The sequence below is a fragment of the Oculina patagonica genome, chromosome 13 (genome assembly GCF_052425735.1).
Source record: "Oculina patagonica isolate OP01 chromosome 13, crgOcupat, whole genome shotgun sequence".
NCBI classification, from domain to species: Eukaryota; Metazoa; Cnidaria; class Anthozoa; order Scleractinia; family Oculinidae; genus Oculina; species Oculina patagonica.
Genome location: NC_135770.1, coordinates 19,741,975 through 19,757,748, shown reverse-complemented (window position 1 = coordinate 19,757,748; position 15,774 = coordinate 19,741,975). Strand labels below are relative to the sequence as shown.

General features: G+C 38.4%; 1 protein-coding gene across 2 annotated transcripts in view; it reads right to left on the bottom strand.

Annotated features, from left to right (window-relative positions):
* LOC144634538 (polycystin-1-like protein 2) overlaps positions 1-14,679 on the bottom strand; it is a 38,377-nt gene extending 23,698 nt beyond the window's left edge. For both annotated transcript variants that reach the window (XM_078493519.1, XM_078493518.1), the window contains exons 1-9: positions 14,600-14,679; positions 11,397-12,072; positions 10,372-10,496; positions 9,865-9,926; positions 8,639-8,787; positions 7,412-7,714; positions 6,625-6,924; positions 5,705-6,001; positions 2,500-2,793 (exon numbers count right to left, since the gene is read on the bottom strand). In XM_078493519.1, the coding sequence (XP_078349645.1) occupies positions 2,500-2,793; positions 5,705-6,001; positions 6,625-6,924; positions 7,412-7,714; positions 8,639-8,787; positions 9,865-9,926; positions 10,372-10,496; positions 11,397-11,763 (1,897 nt within the window). In that variant the 5' untranslated portion in view covers positions 11,764-12,072; positions 14,600-14,679. The remainder of the gene's footprint in view (positions 1-2,499; positions 2,794-5,704; positions 6,002-6,624; positions 6,925-7,411; positions 7,715-8,638; positions 8,788-9,864; positions 9,927-10,371; positions 10,497-11,396; positions 12,073-14,599) is intronic.
* Between the last annotated feature and the right edge of the window lie 1,095 nt (positions 14,680-15,774).

The following is a 15,774-nucleotide window of genomic DNA, read 5'->3' as shown; positions in this document are numbered from 1 at the left end:
CATAATTTGTAAAAACTATCACTTTTCCAAAGTCGAGGAGTTAATAATTGAGGTATGTTTACTATACACATAACTCGTCCAAAATTTGCCCTATTGCTGGAAGAGTATCCATAGCAAAGAAGCCTTGGCTGACTAAGTGTTGATCCAGCCTTTGTGCATCAGAACAAGTGTGCAATTAAGATTGTATGTAACATGCATTTAATAATTACTTAAGGCATATAAAGAAGATATGAGGTGAGGGGGGGGGGGGGGGGGGTCATAACGTAAATATTGAATAAAGAAGGGGGTCACTTGCTACTTACATGGCCTGGAGGGGGGGCCTTACAGAAATTTTGACCTTTCCAACATATTTTTCCCTCCCCCCCTCTACATAAATAATGACCGGTCCCTTAGTGGGACATAGTGGGTCCTAACAGTGCTACGATTCGTACGAGTCGTACGGTTCGTACGAGTCGTGAAACAATGAGTTTACGAGTCGTACAGTTGTTGAAGTGCATATGATTAGTGAGACTTAGTATGAGTAGTGAAACATAGTGGGTCCTAACAGTGCTACGAATCATACGAATCGTACGGTTCGTACGAGTCTTAAAACAATGAATTTACGAGACGTACAGTTGTTGAAGTGCATATGATTAGTGAGACATAGTGGGTCCTAACAGTGCTACGAATCGTACGAATCGTACGGTTCGTACGAGTCTTAAAACAATGAGTTTACGAGACGTACAGTTGTTGAAGTGCATATGATTAGTGAAACATAGTGGGTCTTAACAGTGCTACGAATCGTACGGTTCGTACGAGTCGTGAAACAATGAGTTTACGAGTCGTACAGTTGTTGAAGTGCATATGATTAGTGAGACATAGTGGGTCCTAACAGTGCTACGATTCGTACGAGTCGTACTGTTCGTACGAGTCGTCAAACAATAAGTTTACGAGTCGTACAGTTGTTGAAGTGCATATGATTAGTGAGACATAGTGGGTCCTAACAGTGCTACGATTCGTACGAGTCGTACGGTTCGTACGAGTCGTTAAACAATGAGTTTACGAGTCGTACAGTTGGTGAAGGGCATATGATTAGTGAGACATAGTGGGTCCTAACAGTGCTACGATTCGTACGAGTCGTACGGTTCGTACGAGTCGTCAAACAATGAGTTTACGAGTCGTACAGTTGGTGAAGGGCATATGATTAGTGGGACACAGTGGGTCCTAACAGTGCTACGATTCGTACGAATCGTACGGTTCGTACGAGTCGTTAAACAATGAGTTTACGAGTCGTACAGTTGGTGAAGTGCATATGATTAGTGAGACATAGTGGGTCCTAACAGTGCTACGATTCGTACGAATCGTACGGTTCGTACGAGTCGTTAAACAATGAGTTTACGAGTCGTACAGTTGGTGAAGGGCATATGATTAGTGGGACACAGTGGGTCCTAACAGTGCTACGATTCGTACGAGTCGTACGGTTCGTACGAGTCGTTAAACAATGAGTTTACGAGTCGTACAGTTGTTGAAGTGCATATGATTAGTGAGACTTAGTATGAGTAGTGAAACATAGTGGGCCTTAACAGTGCTACGAATCGTACGGTTCTAAAGCGTGTTTGGGTTTGCACGTTTTTAGAACGAGAAATATACATTGTGTTTACCGTGTTGTGTTTAGCGAGTTTCGCTAGCACACTTTTTATAGAGCGAAGAATACATTGCGTTTAGCGTGTTTGGGCCATCAAACGCTTTTAGAACGAAGAATATACATTGAGTTTACATTGTGTTCACCGTGTTGTGTTTAGCGAGTTTCGCTAGCACACTTTTTATAGAACGAAGAATACACATTGCGTTTAGCGTGTTTGGGCCATTCTAAAGCGTGTTTGGGTTTCACGTTTTTAGAACGAGAAATATACATTGTGTTTACCGTGTTGGGGACGTGACGCTTACAGAACGAGAAATATACATTATGCTTGGTGTGTTTTGATTACAGTATCACGCTTTATCACTAATGCTATGCAGTTAGCAAACTGCACGAGTCGTAAACTATTGTTTCACGACTCGTACGAACCGTACGATTCGTACGATTCGTAGCACTGTTCGGACCCACCAAGTCTCGCTAATCATATGCACTTCACCAACTGTACGACTCGTAAACTATTGTTTCACGACTCGTACGATTCGTAGCACTGTTCGGACCCATTATGTCTCGCTAATCATATGCGGCCAGAGTACGACTCGTAAACTATTGTTTGACGACGCGTACGAACCGTACGACTCGTACGATTCGTAGCACTGTTTGGACCCATTATGTCTCGCTAATCATGTGCCCTTCACCAACTGTACGACTCGTAAACTATTGTTTCACGACTCGTACGAACCGTACCAACCGTACGATTCGTCTTATGGTTTTTACGATCCGTATCAGGTCGTGTATATTGGACATGGATGAAAAAAACATGAACATTTACCGCAGTACTTAAATTGTGTGAGACTTTTAAATTGTTTGAGATTTCCTCTTACCATCTTGTTGAGTCTGGACGACAATAGTGCTGCTATTCGTCTCTCCCGCTATTGTAAATGCCCCCACTGTCACGGTATAGTCGGTGAAAGGTTCGAGATTAATAAGCGTTAACGATGATTCATCAGTGCCTGTTGTAATCAAAGGAAAGCTTCTACCACCTTGCCTGACGTAGTAGACGTTAAATCCTCGCAGAACTCCTAACACATTCCTGGTGGAATGGTCGAATGTCCACTGGATAGAAATGGAAGTGGAATCGTGAGACTGCCCTGAGACACTGGGAGGATTGGCAGGAGCTGTGCGAAACACAAATTAAAGTTCTAAATACAAATGAGAAGGCTTCTTAGTAAGACTCTTTTAACATGAAGATATGATACAAATGCAATTAAAAGGAGTCAAATGAAAGTTACAAGTATTTGAGCATACTTTCACCAGATAAAATACAAAAACAGCTCTATAATAAGGAGCTTGCAATGGGGAAAACTTGTATCTTTCTGTGAGAACCTAAATCATAATAATAATAATAAGAACTTTATTTAAGTGTCTGGTCTTCTAGCTAGCCTTAAGCTTACTAATCGGGGACACTGTTTAAATTAAAATATAATATAAGTATAAAAACGATTCTGGTCTATTTACATTAAATTATACTACATTTTCCAACACTCTTTGCTCATGGCTTTTATTCCGGGAGGAATTTTGCGCATGTGATTTGCTGAGGGGGGAAGGGGTGGGGAGTTATTATCTGAATTTTGTCGTGTGTTGGAGCTTTATGTGTAAGAATACCAGAAAGGAAGGGAGCAAAATAAGATTTAAGGAGCGCCAATTTTGAGGTCACTGATATACCATGTACAGTTTTAAATTGTTTTTCCCCCATCGCGTTTCAAAGCTTTGCACGTAAAAAGCGTAGAAAGGACAAACGCGTCCAGATACAAACTACACCACGACTTTTTCATTCCTGACAGTCTTTTAAAAAAAATTGAACTTATCGTTTAAGGATCACGTCACGAGATGCAAAGGCTTCAGGTCATTCCTTAGTTTTGCACTGTCCATCCTTTCTCCGCATAATTTCATACGTGATTAGCGCGCACACATGATGGCGGCTTTTTCTTTGTGTGCCAGAGAGGTAAATCCATGAGCTATAGGATAAGTGGAGTTCGTCTAAATATAAAGCCAATAACTACCCACTAAAGTCTCCGTCTTCTTTCGTTTTTCGAATTAGTTCACAACACGTGGGTAACCAAGATTTGTTGAACCGAGAAGTCCTGGATGCTAAACTAATTTGCAATTGCTGTGCCCGTGCCCACTCCACAAAACAAAAACCATTTCCTTTGGGGGTAGGTATGCCTACAGCTAGGCTAATTTGCATTTGGGACTATGTGTATAATACCATGGGTAGAAAAATAATCCCTTCGATCGTGTGAAGCTCGTAAGATCCAAAGGTGGCCATCTCCTTATATGGAAGGAAAAGATAGCCCACCTGGGGGGTCTTCAAAGGAGACCATTTTGTTACACAGGGAGTGGGATGTAGTGACAATGGTTTACCCGGAGAAGTTGGAGTCTTGCTTAATTAAATGGTTGAATTTTGCGAGTATGAATTGGAGTTAAGAACTATTAACATCGCCTTTGAAACAGATTGAAATAATACAGGCTCGCCCGCTCCTACAACTTTCCTTTATTTTCCTGTCATAAAGAGACTTTCCAATGTTGAGAGAAGTTGTGAGTGGAGAAAATATATTTTTTTCGGCTACATTCCAGAAACAGTACTTGATTCTCCGATGTCAAAGTTGCAGGCCGCATGTAAATAATTGTATCATCTACACGAGTCGAAAACATTGAATCAAAGATTTGCTCTTGCAAGCTTTAATTCGTCAAAAATACCTGCATAAAAACTAACTCACCCTATGCCGAAATATTTCGAATTTATTTTATTTCAAAAACACAGCGGTAAAAGCCGATTATTCGAAGCTTAAATATATTCACAACAACAACTAGTGAAGATATTTGAATATTAATATTGGTAAGTAGTGACCACACAAACAAACACACGTATAGAGTTGAACGCCTGTGCTTTCCCGTGCCTGTCGCACCGGTAAAAAAATGTCACTCGTTGCCTGTTTAGGCAATGTTAGACAACTTCAGCTAATTCCATAGCGAAAGAAAATAACGACCACAAAGCTATCCGAAATTTACATATCTTTTCGCCGTTTAGCCGCCAACACCTCCAAAATAAACCAGAATTCATTTCCGGTTGCCAAACTTTTTTGCATAACCGTCCATGTGGTGAAAGGCTCAAGTTTGTCGCCTTTTTCAAACCTAACTAGGGGATTGAAAGTGCTTTTTGACCTTACGAGCTCAACACGAAATTGAGAAACAATACCCATTGTTTGTTCGGTTTAGTGATTGGCAAAAAACCAAAATCTCCTAGCAACAGTAAAAGTTTTTCCTACCCAGTGATACTATTATTTCACCGTTACACCAAATGCAAATGAGTTTAGCATCCAGGACCTCTCGGTTCAACGGTTCAACATAAGCTTGGTTACCCATGTGTTGTTTACCAAATCGAACGACGACTTTAGTGGTTAGTTATTGGCTTTATATTTAGACAAACTCCACTTATCCTATAGCTCATGATAAATCGTATATTTTGACCTAAACGAGTATTATGACCTATCACTTTTTCTCTTGTTTTGAATTGAGCAACAACTTTCTTTCCGTAAAATAAATATAGACGGATTCCCACTGTGAAGTGGAGTAAAAGACAATCGTCGGAATAAGTAGGAAAGTAAGTAAGTAAGTAAAGTCTTCATTTAACGAGGGTAGCACTAAAATAGCATAAAAAAAAAACTAACAAACCAGTGGCCTTCTAAAATTATTTACAAAAAATATAAAAATACACTAGAATACGAATATTAAAACTATGGATAAGCTATGAGACAATATAACGAATAAAAATACAAGAAATGCGAGATAAAATATTTAAAAGGTAAGAAGGTAAAAAGGGTAAAAGGGTAACTAAATTACAGAATAAAATGATTTAAAAGAAGCTGCTGTTCTTTTAAAATTCTCTTCCAAAGAGAGCTCCTTTACCAAGCAATCGTGAATATAACCTGAATATATTTTTAAGGAATTAGTATGGGGATAATTAGCTAAAGTTTTGAAAAGTCTCAGTGCAAGTTCTACTTCAGAGGAATGACCTTAATGACCTACCCGCTTCATCTGTTACAGTTCCTTTTTCAGAAGCAACACCAGCTCCTTTTCTTGTGAGGGCGGCCACTGACACATCATAAGCATAATAAGCCAGAAGGTTGTGAAATTCAAACGAGAGAGTGGATTCATTAACTTTTACGTTTTGTATTTGGTCTCGATGGTCGTGGCCTAGGAGAAGAACTTGGTATCCTTTAATAATTCCATATCTGCAGCACAATGGAACCACGTCCCATTTCGCTAGCATGCTCGAACTTCCAGTTGCATAGACATTCAGGTTTGTTGGGCCTTCTGTTGGAACTACAAAGGAAAGTACAGATACTTTTAAAACCTTTCTTGGGTTGTTGACTTTAGAGTAGAAAAGTTTCAGTAACAATGTCATAATTGATGTAAACAGTTTGAACTGCGGGTTCAAATTATGTCTTCATAGCTCAGTTGGTGGAACACGCCCCAAACTTCAAAATCACAATGCTTGCTAGGTCTCGGCTAACTAATCAAGAGAAATTATTTATGCTGGAACTAAACTAAACGTGATTTAGCCAGTTTTAGCCCTCCGAACTTTCAAGATTTCTTTATTGCTTCTTAATATTTTCCTTTTTTGTAACCTTCTTTCTCCATTTTTTGGCAACTACCATTTAAACGTTTCAGTCAGTTTTGAGACCGATTGAAGCTGTCCCAAAGATGGTCGGCAACTATTGGACAACTTTTCAAATTTCGAGCAACTTTTTGGATTCTTGGCAATTTCTAGAACGAAGATTTCCGAAGGGTGTTTCCAAGGATTAACAAAGTTTGCCGAAGATTTCCGAGGAAATTCCGAAGATGCACTTTTTAAGAAATTGTAAGCAACTTTTTTTGGGAAATTTCGATCACCTTTGGGACAGCCTTAAGACCGATTGTTGACTTGAATCGCCGTATTTACTTACTATCTTCATCTGTCCGCGCTTGTTCATAATATTCAACTCCCACTCCACCATGCGAGCGTCCAGCCACGTAAACTCTATACCAACGAAATTTCTTCAAGCCTGTTATATTGTAGCTGTCTACTTTAGTTGAAACATCTATGGATCCTAAATCGTTGGTATATGGTTCCTCGGTCCACCTTACTCGGTAACCAAGAAATATACCATTGTAGTGTTCAGGTGGAATATTGTGAAGCCAAGTCACGAGTAGACTGGTGGAACTTGAGTTGACTAGTTGCGTTATGTTTGGTGCAGCACTTGGCTCTGTCGAAGTGAAGAAAACTCACAATAAAGAATAGTTTGATAAATATAACACAATGTAAGTGTAAAGATAGTAAGGTGGGAAAGCGGTAAAAGTATTTTACCTAAAAGCACAGGCAGCCCACCCTATGTGTTCGTGGTTAATAATTGTTCACATAATAAAGCTCTGAAAATTAGATTTCTAAATGAATCTTGTTCTAAATATTTCAATAAAGGTGAACTAAATGTTATTCGACTCGTGCGTGTTTTTTTAGCGTTCCTGGGACGTATTAAGCGTTTTTGTAATAAGAACAAAAACGCTTAATACGGCCTAGGAACGCTAAAAAAACCATACGAGTTTAAGACGAGTTTAAAAACAAAAATGACAGTATTGAAGTCGTGTGAAAAGGCGATAAAATTTTCAAAATTCGGAATGGCTTTTAAAGTGTCCAAGTGGATTAACATTATGACTAAATTATCAAACTCTAGAGGATTACAAAAGTTGTTTTACCTTTCTCTACAGTATCAAAAATTTTGAGCTTGCTTCCAAATCTGTCTCCGAGAAGACTGTAAGGAAAAACGCGAATAGTATAACTTCTGTATGGCTTAAGATCAACAATGTTTCCGTTAGGTGTAGAGTCAAATAAAGTTTTTCGAATATCTCTAACTTTCCAGGAGACGGTCCCAAGTTGGCGGAAGAGTATTTTATAGCCGTATAAAATACTGGTTTCTTCTATTGGCAGGTGTCTGAATGTCACTGTAAGTTTGTTAGGCTCTCTAGTAGCTCTCTGAATATTGGGCACATAACAGAACGCTGTAAAAAAGAAAAACAACAACACTTGTCATAAATTGGATTCAAGAAGGCAGAAGGCATTGTGCGTTTCAAAAAAGGGTCGGCCATCTTTTTGGAAAGGATGGCCAAGGCTGCATTAAGGAAAAAATTAAAATATATGTATTTTATCTTTTTCTTGACTTCAAAGCAGAAAAAGTATCATAATTTTACAACAAAAAGAATTTCAATCACATAATACCAAACTGAGGTTAAGAAAGAAAAGTAACATTAATAGTACAAGAAAGGACAATGTATAAATACAAATGATGTCACGAAGATTACAAAAAACTTGTCCTACCCTCCACAGATGCCTTAAATTTGATCACTCATTTTTATTTTCATGTAAAAATCCCATTCAAGCAAACACTGATTGTTTTCCAAGCTGTACAACATGTAGCACTTTAACCTGGGAGTCAGGATTTTTTTTTTTGTGCCTGATATTCCCTATAAAGTAGGTTTGAAGTTAAAATCTCTCATTCACTCGGGAATCGCTGTACATGTAGGCTGTACATATACAGTCCGAGGCCCACTTCTCGGCCACAAAAGACTAACAGGTTCTTAAAAATTAGGTTCTTACTCGTGGGTTTTTTACTTTTTATTGTTTGAATTAAAAAAGCACATGCAATGCAGATGTATGAATCCTACCAAATACCAATATCTGTGGATTAATAGTTTTATAATCGCTACACGCGTGTTGTATATTTCCACGACGTCAGTTGCTGCTAAAAAGATTGCCTCAGAAAGCTATAGGTGCAAAGATTTTTTGTGCCATAAAATGCTGCTGGAAATTCCTTAGTTCTCCATTGAAAGCATGCACTAGGCAGCCTGGCCCTAAACCAGCAAAAATAACAAAACAATGAACTTGCAAAGACACTTACTGCAAGTGGTAACGAATAATAAACTTACAATCATCATTGGCTGAGCAGTCGAGAATTTCTATGCGCGACTTCAACAAAGTTCCATTTTCAAAAGATTCCTGTAGCGGCAGCAGGGTTTCCCAAGAACTTCTGTAGAGTCTGAGGTACATTCGAGCGATCGTCTTTTGATCGTCTTTTCTGCAAAAAATAAATAAATAAATGTAATGTCACGCGGAGAAGCGCTTTGTACTTTGACGGAACACGCTCCTCTTTGTAACATTTAGGATACCGTAAATAACCTTTGCTTACCGCGCTTCTCAAAAACACTACAAAGGCTCATCCTTGTGGCTGTTTTTATTGTTCTCAAACAAAGTTGTTATTTCAAAACAATAACACACGATACCAAAGCCAAACGGGTGAACATGGGCTATTAACTCTGCTCAATCGACGACTGCGTTTTTCGCTGCGCTTTACCCTTTTAGTGCCAAAGTCGACTTTTGTCGACATTTGGAGGAGCAATGAACCGCTTGTGACGTCATCAATTTGCACGTCAGCAGATTTTGGTGATAAGCAACTGATAAAGCTAGGTTTGACCTTCTTATTTACAGAACTATTCATTATGCGTATTGGTTGTATTGGAGCTAATCGAGAAAAACACAATCAGTTTTTGGAGCAAAATCGGTGCTTAAAAACACCTGAAATTGATGGAGGTCCTCTTTTCAGGGTTTACCAATGATTTTATCAAATCTTTTTGGCCAAAAGGAGGTAGGTGAAGATTAGAAAGGAGTGGGAACAAGAAAACCGAGAAAAATGGAAGGAAAAGGAGCAAGAAAAAAATGGGAACCGTTTCGCAAAAAAGTCCAAATTTTGGCTTATGCGTATACGCAAAGGTAAAAAAATTGTAAATTTTTACATGGAATCTTCATCAAAATCTTGCTGCAGCGTGAAAAGTGCTTTTCAAGCAAAGTTTAGGGAAATTCAGGATCGTAGCATCAAAAATTCAGTTAAACGGTAAAAAAGAGGTGTTTTGAGAAATTTGGCGCTCAAAGGGTTACTCATCTCAGCGGACCTTTGAGGAAACAAAAGTTCACTAAAGTGGGGTTCAAAGGTCACATCTATGGGTTGTGTTTGTTAGATTGACGGTAACGAAAAACGTAATCGTTAGTTAGGTTTTCACTTTTGTGTGTTATTGAAAGGCGCAGCAAGACTGCCTCGGATTTAGCGTTTGTTGTAAATTAAATGGCAGTAAGATTAGAGAACCAAGATTAAGCTTACCCGAAACCAGATATTTCAGCTCTCGAAATATTTCCATAAACGGAGTCATTCAACTTCCCCATCTATTGAATAAAGAGAAAAACAGGTACTTTTAGGAACGTGATCATATAAACATGGACTGCGGAAATGTGGGCGACTCCCACCTTGCAGTCGCTTGTGGGACAGTTACTGGGGACAAATCAAATAATGAGAAGCCATATTACCTCCAGTAATGGTCCCACAAGCAACTGTAAGATGGGACACGCCCAGGATTTGATTTCGTGTCTTAAGTAAGTGACGAGGGTATCTAATATTGGCTGGCTTTATTGACGGTTGACGGTAATTCTAAGTGGACAGACCATATTGTGTTTTTGACGGTTAACCCCATTGCGACCCTCGTTCAAGTTGAAAGCTGATAATAGGCCAATTGCAAACATCTCTTGCCGTTCAAAAAACGTGCAATAGTGATCAAAGTATTCCCGTTCGAAATGACAGCTGTAAGCACACGAAACGATATCCAAAACCCACCTGGTTATCAAAATCTTCTACTAAGCTTTTGTATTCTTTAGATCCTTCATCTGCTAAATCGGGATTCCAAGGTAGGTCCATAAGTACAACATTGAGGTAAGCATCAATTGAAATGCGACTGTTATCTGCAAAATCATTCGTAAGCCGTTAGTACAAGTGTTTTTGGTACTGAGTTTACCTTAGCAGTAACTACGTACCTACTACAGTCGTAGACGGACACCTCTCATAAGCGGGCACTTGGTCTCGGTACCAATCACGAACAAACACTACATTTTAAACCTTCGATGCGCGGACACCGAGGTGAACACTTTTTTTCTGGTGCTAAAAGTGGTTCAATTGTAAAGAAGAAGTGTCCACTTAGAAGAAGTGTCCGCTTATGGCAGATTAAAATTGTATAGTGTATGTGATTGAGACCATGATTAGGTGTCCACTTTTGAGGGGTGTCCGTTAGTGAAACTTCCACTATACTTAGAAAAATAAAATTACTGTATTGCATAAAGTGCAGTGTGAATTAAAATCCGCAAAAGAAAAAGAGAGAAAACTGTAACATTAAGCTTTGTCAGAACGCTGTCAAGTGCTGACCCTTTTGACTGGGTAGTAAAAGAAAAAGATTCAAAAAATTATTTATCTCCGTACATAATAGGTATACCCCTAAACTATGTCTTATTGTGCAGCTCTCAGTGAAAAAGTGGTTAATTTCAGTTTTGTTGCATAACACATATGTATCAAACAAAAACATTTTGTAACTTATAGAGGTGGTCAATCAAGTCACAAATGGGGGAGACACAATTTTATGCTTTCAAAATGCAGATCTTCAGAAGACAATTTTGTTGTCAAAAATTCAAGTTAATTGGTCAAATATTGACCAAGTTATGGCATTAAATGCCAATTTGCACTGTTAGGGGTTAACGGCTTAAAAACCCCCTCTATGCATCCATTTTCCATACAGCATTTTTTAAGCTATGCCCTAAAATCATGATTGAATTTCCACTTTAGATCATCTAATTACCATAAAAGCAGTTTACCTCTCACGTAATTCCAAGGAGCTAAGATATCCCATGCTCGTGCTTGGTACCAAATTGCTAGGTGGTCAAATTCAGCAGCTGGTTCGGCTGTGCCAAATGACCCAAGTTTGATTGTTGTGTATGTGTGTCTAAATTGTAGTGGAATATTTTCACAATTCACATAATTAGGATTAACTTTGGTCCCGTCTATGAAGACCGTCAACCCACCATCTGCATGGTTGTATAGGGCTCTTCCAACTGAATCCCAGATGAAACCACACATTAGCCTTAACCGGCTGGTCAACGCTCGAGCAGACGTAGTCTTTGGTTCTAACATATATTTGTAATTTTCCGTCGAAAACACCAACCATAAATCCATTCTGTCCATCTGTCAAGGAATTTCCTAAAAGAAACCTGCTGCTTTGAAATTGAAGATACAATCCAACAGCTTTGATAAACACAGAGACTGTTAACCCTTTGTTGCAGTTGGATGGTTCGACAGGACACTTGGCCGATGTCACAGGTGCAAAACTTATTTGTCCACGTCCCTCCGTACGTAGTCCTGTTCCCGTAAGAGAACGCGTTACTTCCACGTCACCATTTGATGAACCTTGTCGGGAGGTTATGTTGTCGACTATGTTGCCTGGAAGATTGAAGTCCCAGTAATGATCCGCGTCCTTATAAAAGGAGTATAACTCTGCAAAATATAGGACAATTAATACCTGGTTTTCTTTGGAACAATAGCGATTCGTTCATTTCAATACTTTTTACTTTAATAACAAGACGGCAAATGACAGCAGGCTAAACGAAACTGATACCAAAAATTCTTCCAAAACTGCGTCTAAGGCGTCTAAGAAAAGTAATATGTGTTTATTTCTTTTTAATCCCTGCCGAACTAAACACGGGTACGCGCTCCTGAGAGCCGCTAGCATAGAATGTGTAGTGCAAACGATTTCCCGTGCTGGACCAAATTTTTAATACCCAAACAAGTAAACAAGGCAATACCTACAAACTGAACTGAATCACACATTTGGCTACTTTCTGTCAGTATTTTGTGCGAACATTACATTTGTTACTCTTTTTGAGTATTGTATTCTGTTTGTAAGTACATGTAAGTTGCATTAAGTTTAGTTTAGTCAAAAATTTCTTTACTTGCTTCTGTATGACTGCGTAATTTAATTCATTAAAAATATTAAAAAACCCAACACCCACAGACGTTAGTTGCAGTCACTTGGTAAGTACAGTGGTACTTACATTTAGCTAAATTACTACTGTAGCCAGTCTTCCATATTCAAAATTTAGCGGCAATTGTCAAAACTTGAAGAGCCGTTTATAGAAGTGTTTCAGTAAACCTTACAGTTTCACTTTAAGTAAAATGTTCAGACGTTTTCTATGCCCGTTTAACTGGCTAACCTGGACAGTGTTTTTATTCTTAAAGTTTTGAAATTTTGTGATAAATAAATCGACGTAAAAGAGTGCGTTGCCATCTCAGACAAAAACAGAAGTCACCATGTCATTAAAGATGTGTTTGTTGTTTATCGTGGTGTAAGATAGGAAAGATGAACGTTTAATTGTTTGTCTTACGATGGATTCGCTTTGAGTTGTTGATCGCGACGTTTCGACTGCAATAAAGCTAGTCTTCCGTCGACGAAGAGGTCGATTGTTTACGTGTCGCTATTTGTAGCATGTTGGTTCGCTGCTATTGGTGCATTTCGATCCATGTTCTCAGAGTAAAGAAAACACATATACCTACTAGAATTGACCTGTTTACCCTGTTGGCGAAATTAAATTTGTAAATGTAAGGGAATCTTGTGTTGATTTTTTATCGGGGCCAAGGTAAAGAAATTGGCCATCTTTGCTGAAAAAACGAAACCTTCGCTGACAAAGCGCAGGTACACGACTTTGCCCGTTAACATATTACAGAAGGACAGTCCAGTACGATACGATACGATACGATACGATACGATCACTTTATTGTCTTTACATTTTAAAATTAGCGTGTAGCATGTACCGCCTGCATGTACGATATACGAAATTGGAGGAAGAAAAAACGATCATCAGTGGTAGATTATCATCTAGTGCTAGGCAACTCCCCCTCACTTAGTGACTGAAAGCTGTGAATCAGTGCTGTTTTTTTCCAAATCTTTTAACAACAACAACAACTGCCGTGTTTGGCCATGGCGACACCGAAGACCTTGCCCGTTGTTAATGCTTTAACGTTAAACCTATCCCCGCCCCCTTACTAGTATACAATTCTCCGTCAACAAGCTTTTTCATCAGAACTGAATCATCTCTTGCAATGCTTTCTACCAATAACCAGATGATACTATATCTTGCCTCCCCGATTTACCGAACGCGCTCGGTTCCGAAGATTGGGTTCGTCTATGTGATATTCGTTATTTATGTTCCTCGGATACTGTAACGAACATCTGGTGTTAGCATCAAAATATATATATTTGCTGTATCCGAGGTTTCTGACTGTTTCAAACTGTGTAACTTTGTAGGATTACATAAAAAGGAATCGCGTGAGGGACCGACAAATCGCTTATCTCCACAAACAAAATGTATAGTCAGTTACACACGAAAGCACTCATGGTATTAAATCTCAACTTTCCTTGTATCCGAGGAATTCTTTAATAAATTTGGTTGTCGAGACCGGAAGATACGTTTGTTATAAGTTACCGAAAGTTAGCGGGAACGCACTTTATCCGAATTTTTTATTTACACCAACGGCTTTAGAAATCTGAGAAATGCCCGACGCCGACTTCGCAAGGTATGCCTGAGTTCGTTAAAACAAATCTTCATTTTTGTTAAGTTCTGTAATATAAGAATTCGACCTCACTTACGGATATAAATAGATAAAGTAACCACTTTGCACCTGCATTTTATTTTTAACAAAAGAACTGTTTTTTACTTTGCGAAATGAAAGAAAAATAGGTTATTTTACTTTGAATTACGTAATAATACCCATATACTTTTATTTCACTCTGAAGACTGACTCTCTTCGTAAAATAAGGACCCAATCGATATAATGTTTTTTACGCACATTTTCATAGCAAAGGAAAAGCTTACTATAAGAAAGCTTCGACATGTTACAAATCGGAAGAATGTAAGCTGCTGTTATCCCGTCTCGCTTTACGATTTTTTTTTCAAAAGCTAAACTGAAATTAAAAAAGGCGGTCGTACATCTAAGAGCAAAGATCATAATTGCGCAGCATACGTACCGTTAGAATCTAATGCTGAAGATCGCAAACATATGCTTAGTGTTGCACACACCTGCCAAGAAGGAAAACGTAAAGGTATTTAAGTATCTCAAAAAGTCATTTCCAATAAAAAGTTAGATCGAAGAGACTTACCAAAGCTTTTAGACAAAACATTCTGGTGAAGCACAAACAAACGAAACACCATCCCACCCCGAAAAGGTGCGAGCTCGAGGATCCGATGAGCTTGACACTCCCTTGTTTTGCTCGAAAAAGATACCTGTAATACTAGGTACTTGTTGTTGTTTGTCAAGATAACAAAGAAATATATATCCCATTGTGGGGGCTGGTTTGTTTTGCATCTGTAAAAATCATCCAATTGTTAAATGTTTTTGTCACCTGTATGAAACCTAATTTGGGTTTTTCATGAAATGTTACAACTCAGCTGGGTATCGCCCACCATCTGTAGTTTCTCGACAAACTGTTTCAAATTTTCAATGGAAGTTACGAAAACTTCAGTAGAAATATTAAAACAATTGCTGTCCGACGACTGTGGGTGAAATTTCGTAGTTTAAATCATAGTTAGTACTAACTATGTTTAAATATAATTGGGTGAAAATTGAAAATAATTGAGTCAGTTTTCACATTCAAAGTTGGTTTACGATCCTGGATGATTAACATTTCGTGAATTAAGCAGTCGGATTCGTTGAGGAATTTTTCTGGAGCCTTTAATAAAAGAATTTATAAAAATTGTTAAAATGGTTGTTTTGTCATGAGACAAAAATGTATCAATTAAAGAGGCGACCGTTTTAGTGTTGTCATGGCGATCAATACGGATGTTATTGAGTTCTCCATTTTATGAGTACTACACAAATATATACTAGAAGTCGATTTACAGGGTACGGTTGCAATGCATTGCTAGAAGTTGTACATCAACATTGTTTCACCTGTGATAGATTGCTAAAAGCGGGAGGGTGTAAAGTCTTATCAGGTAGGATTTATCGCAAGATACAGTCCATAAGAACACAGGTAACCAAAGCATAATATCATTGTACAATATTGGAGTTTTTATAGATCTGATGAAATTCGATAATAAAAACTGTCACAGGATGTTTTGCAAGATTAATTGCAAAATGAATAGCTAAATTAAAACTTAATTTAGTGGCTTTTAAGGTGAAGGCAATGAGTGCCGAAGCTTC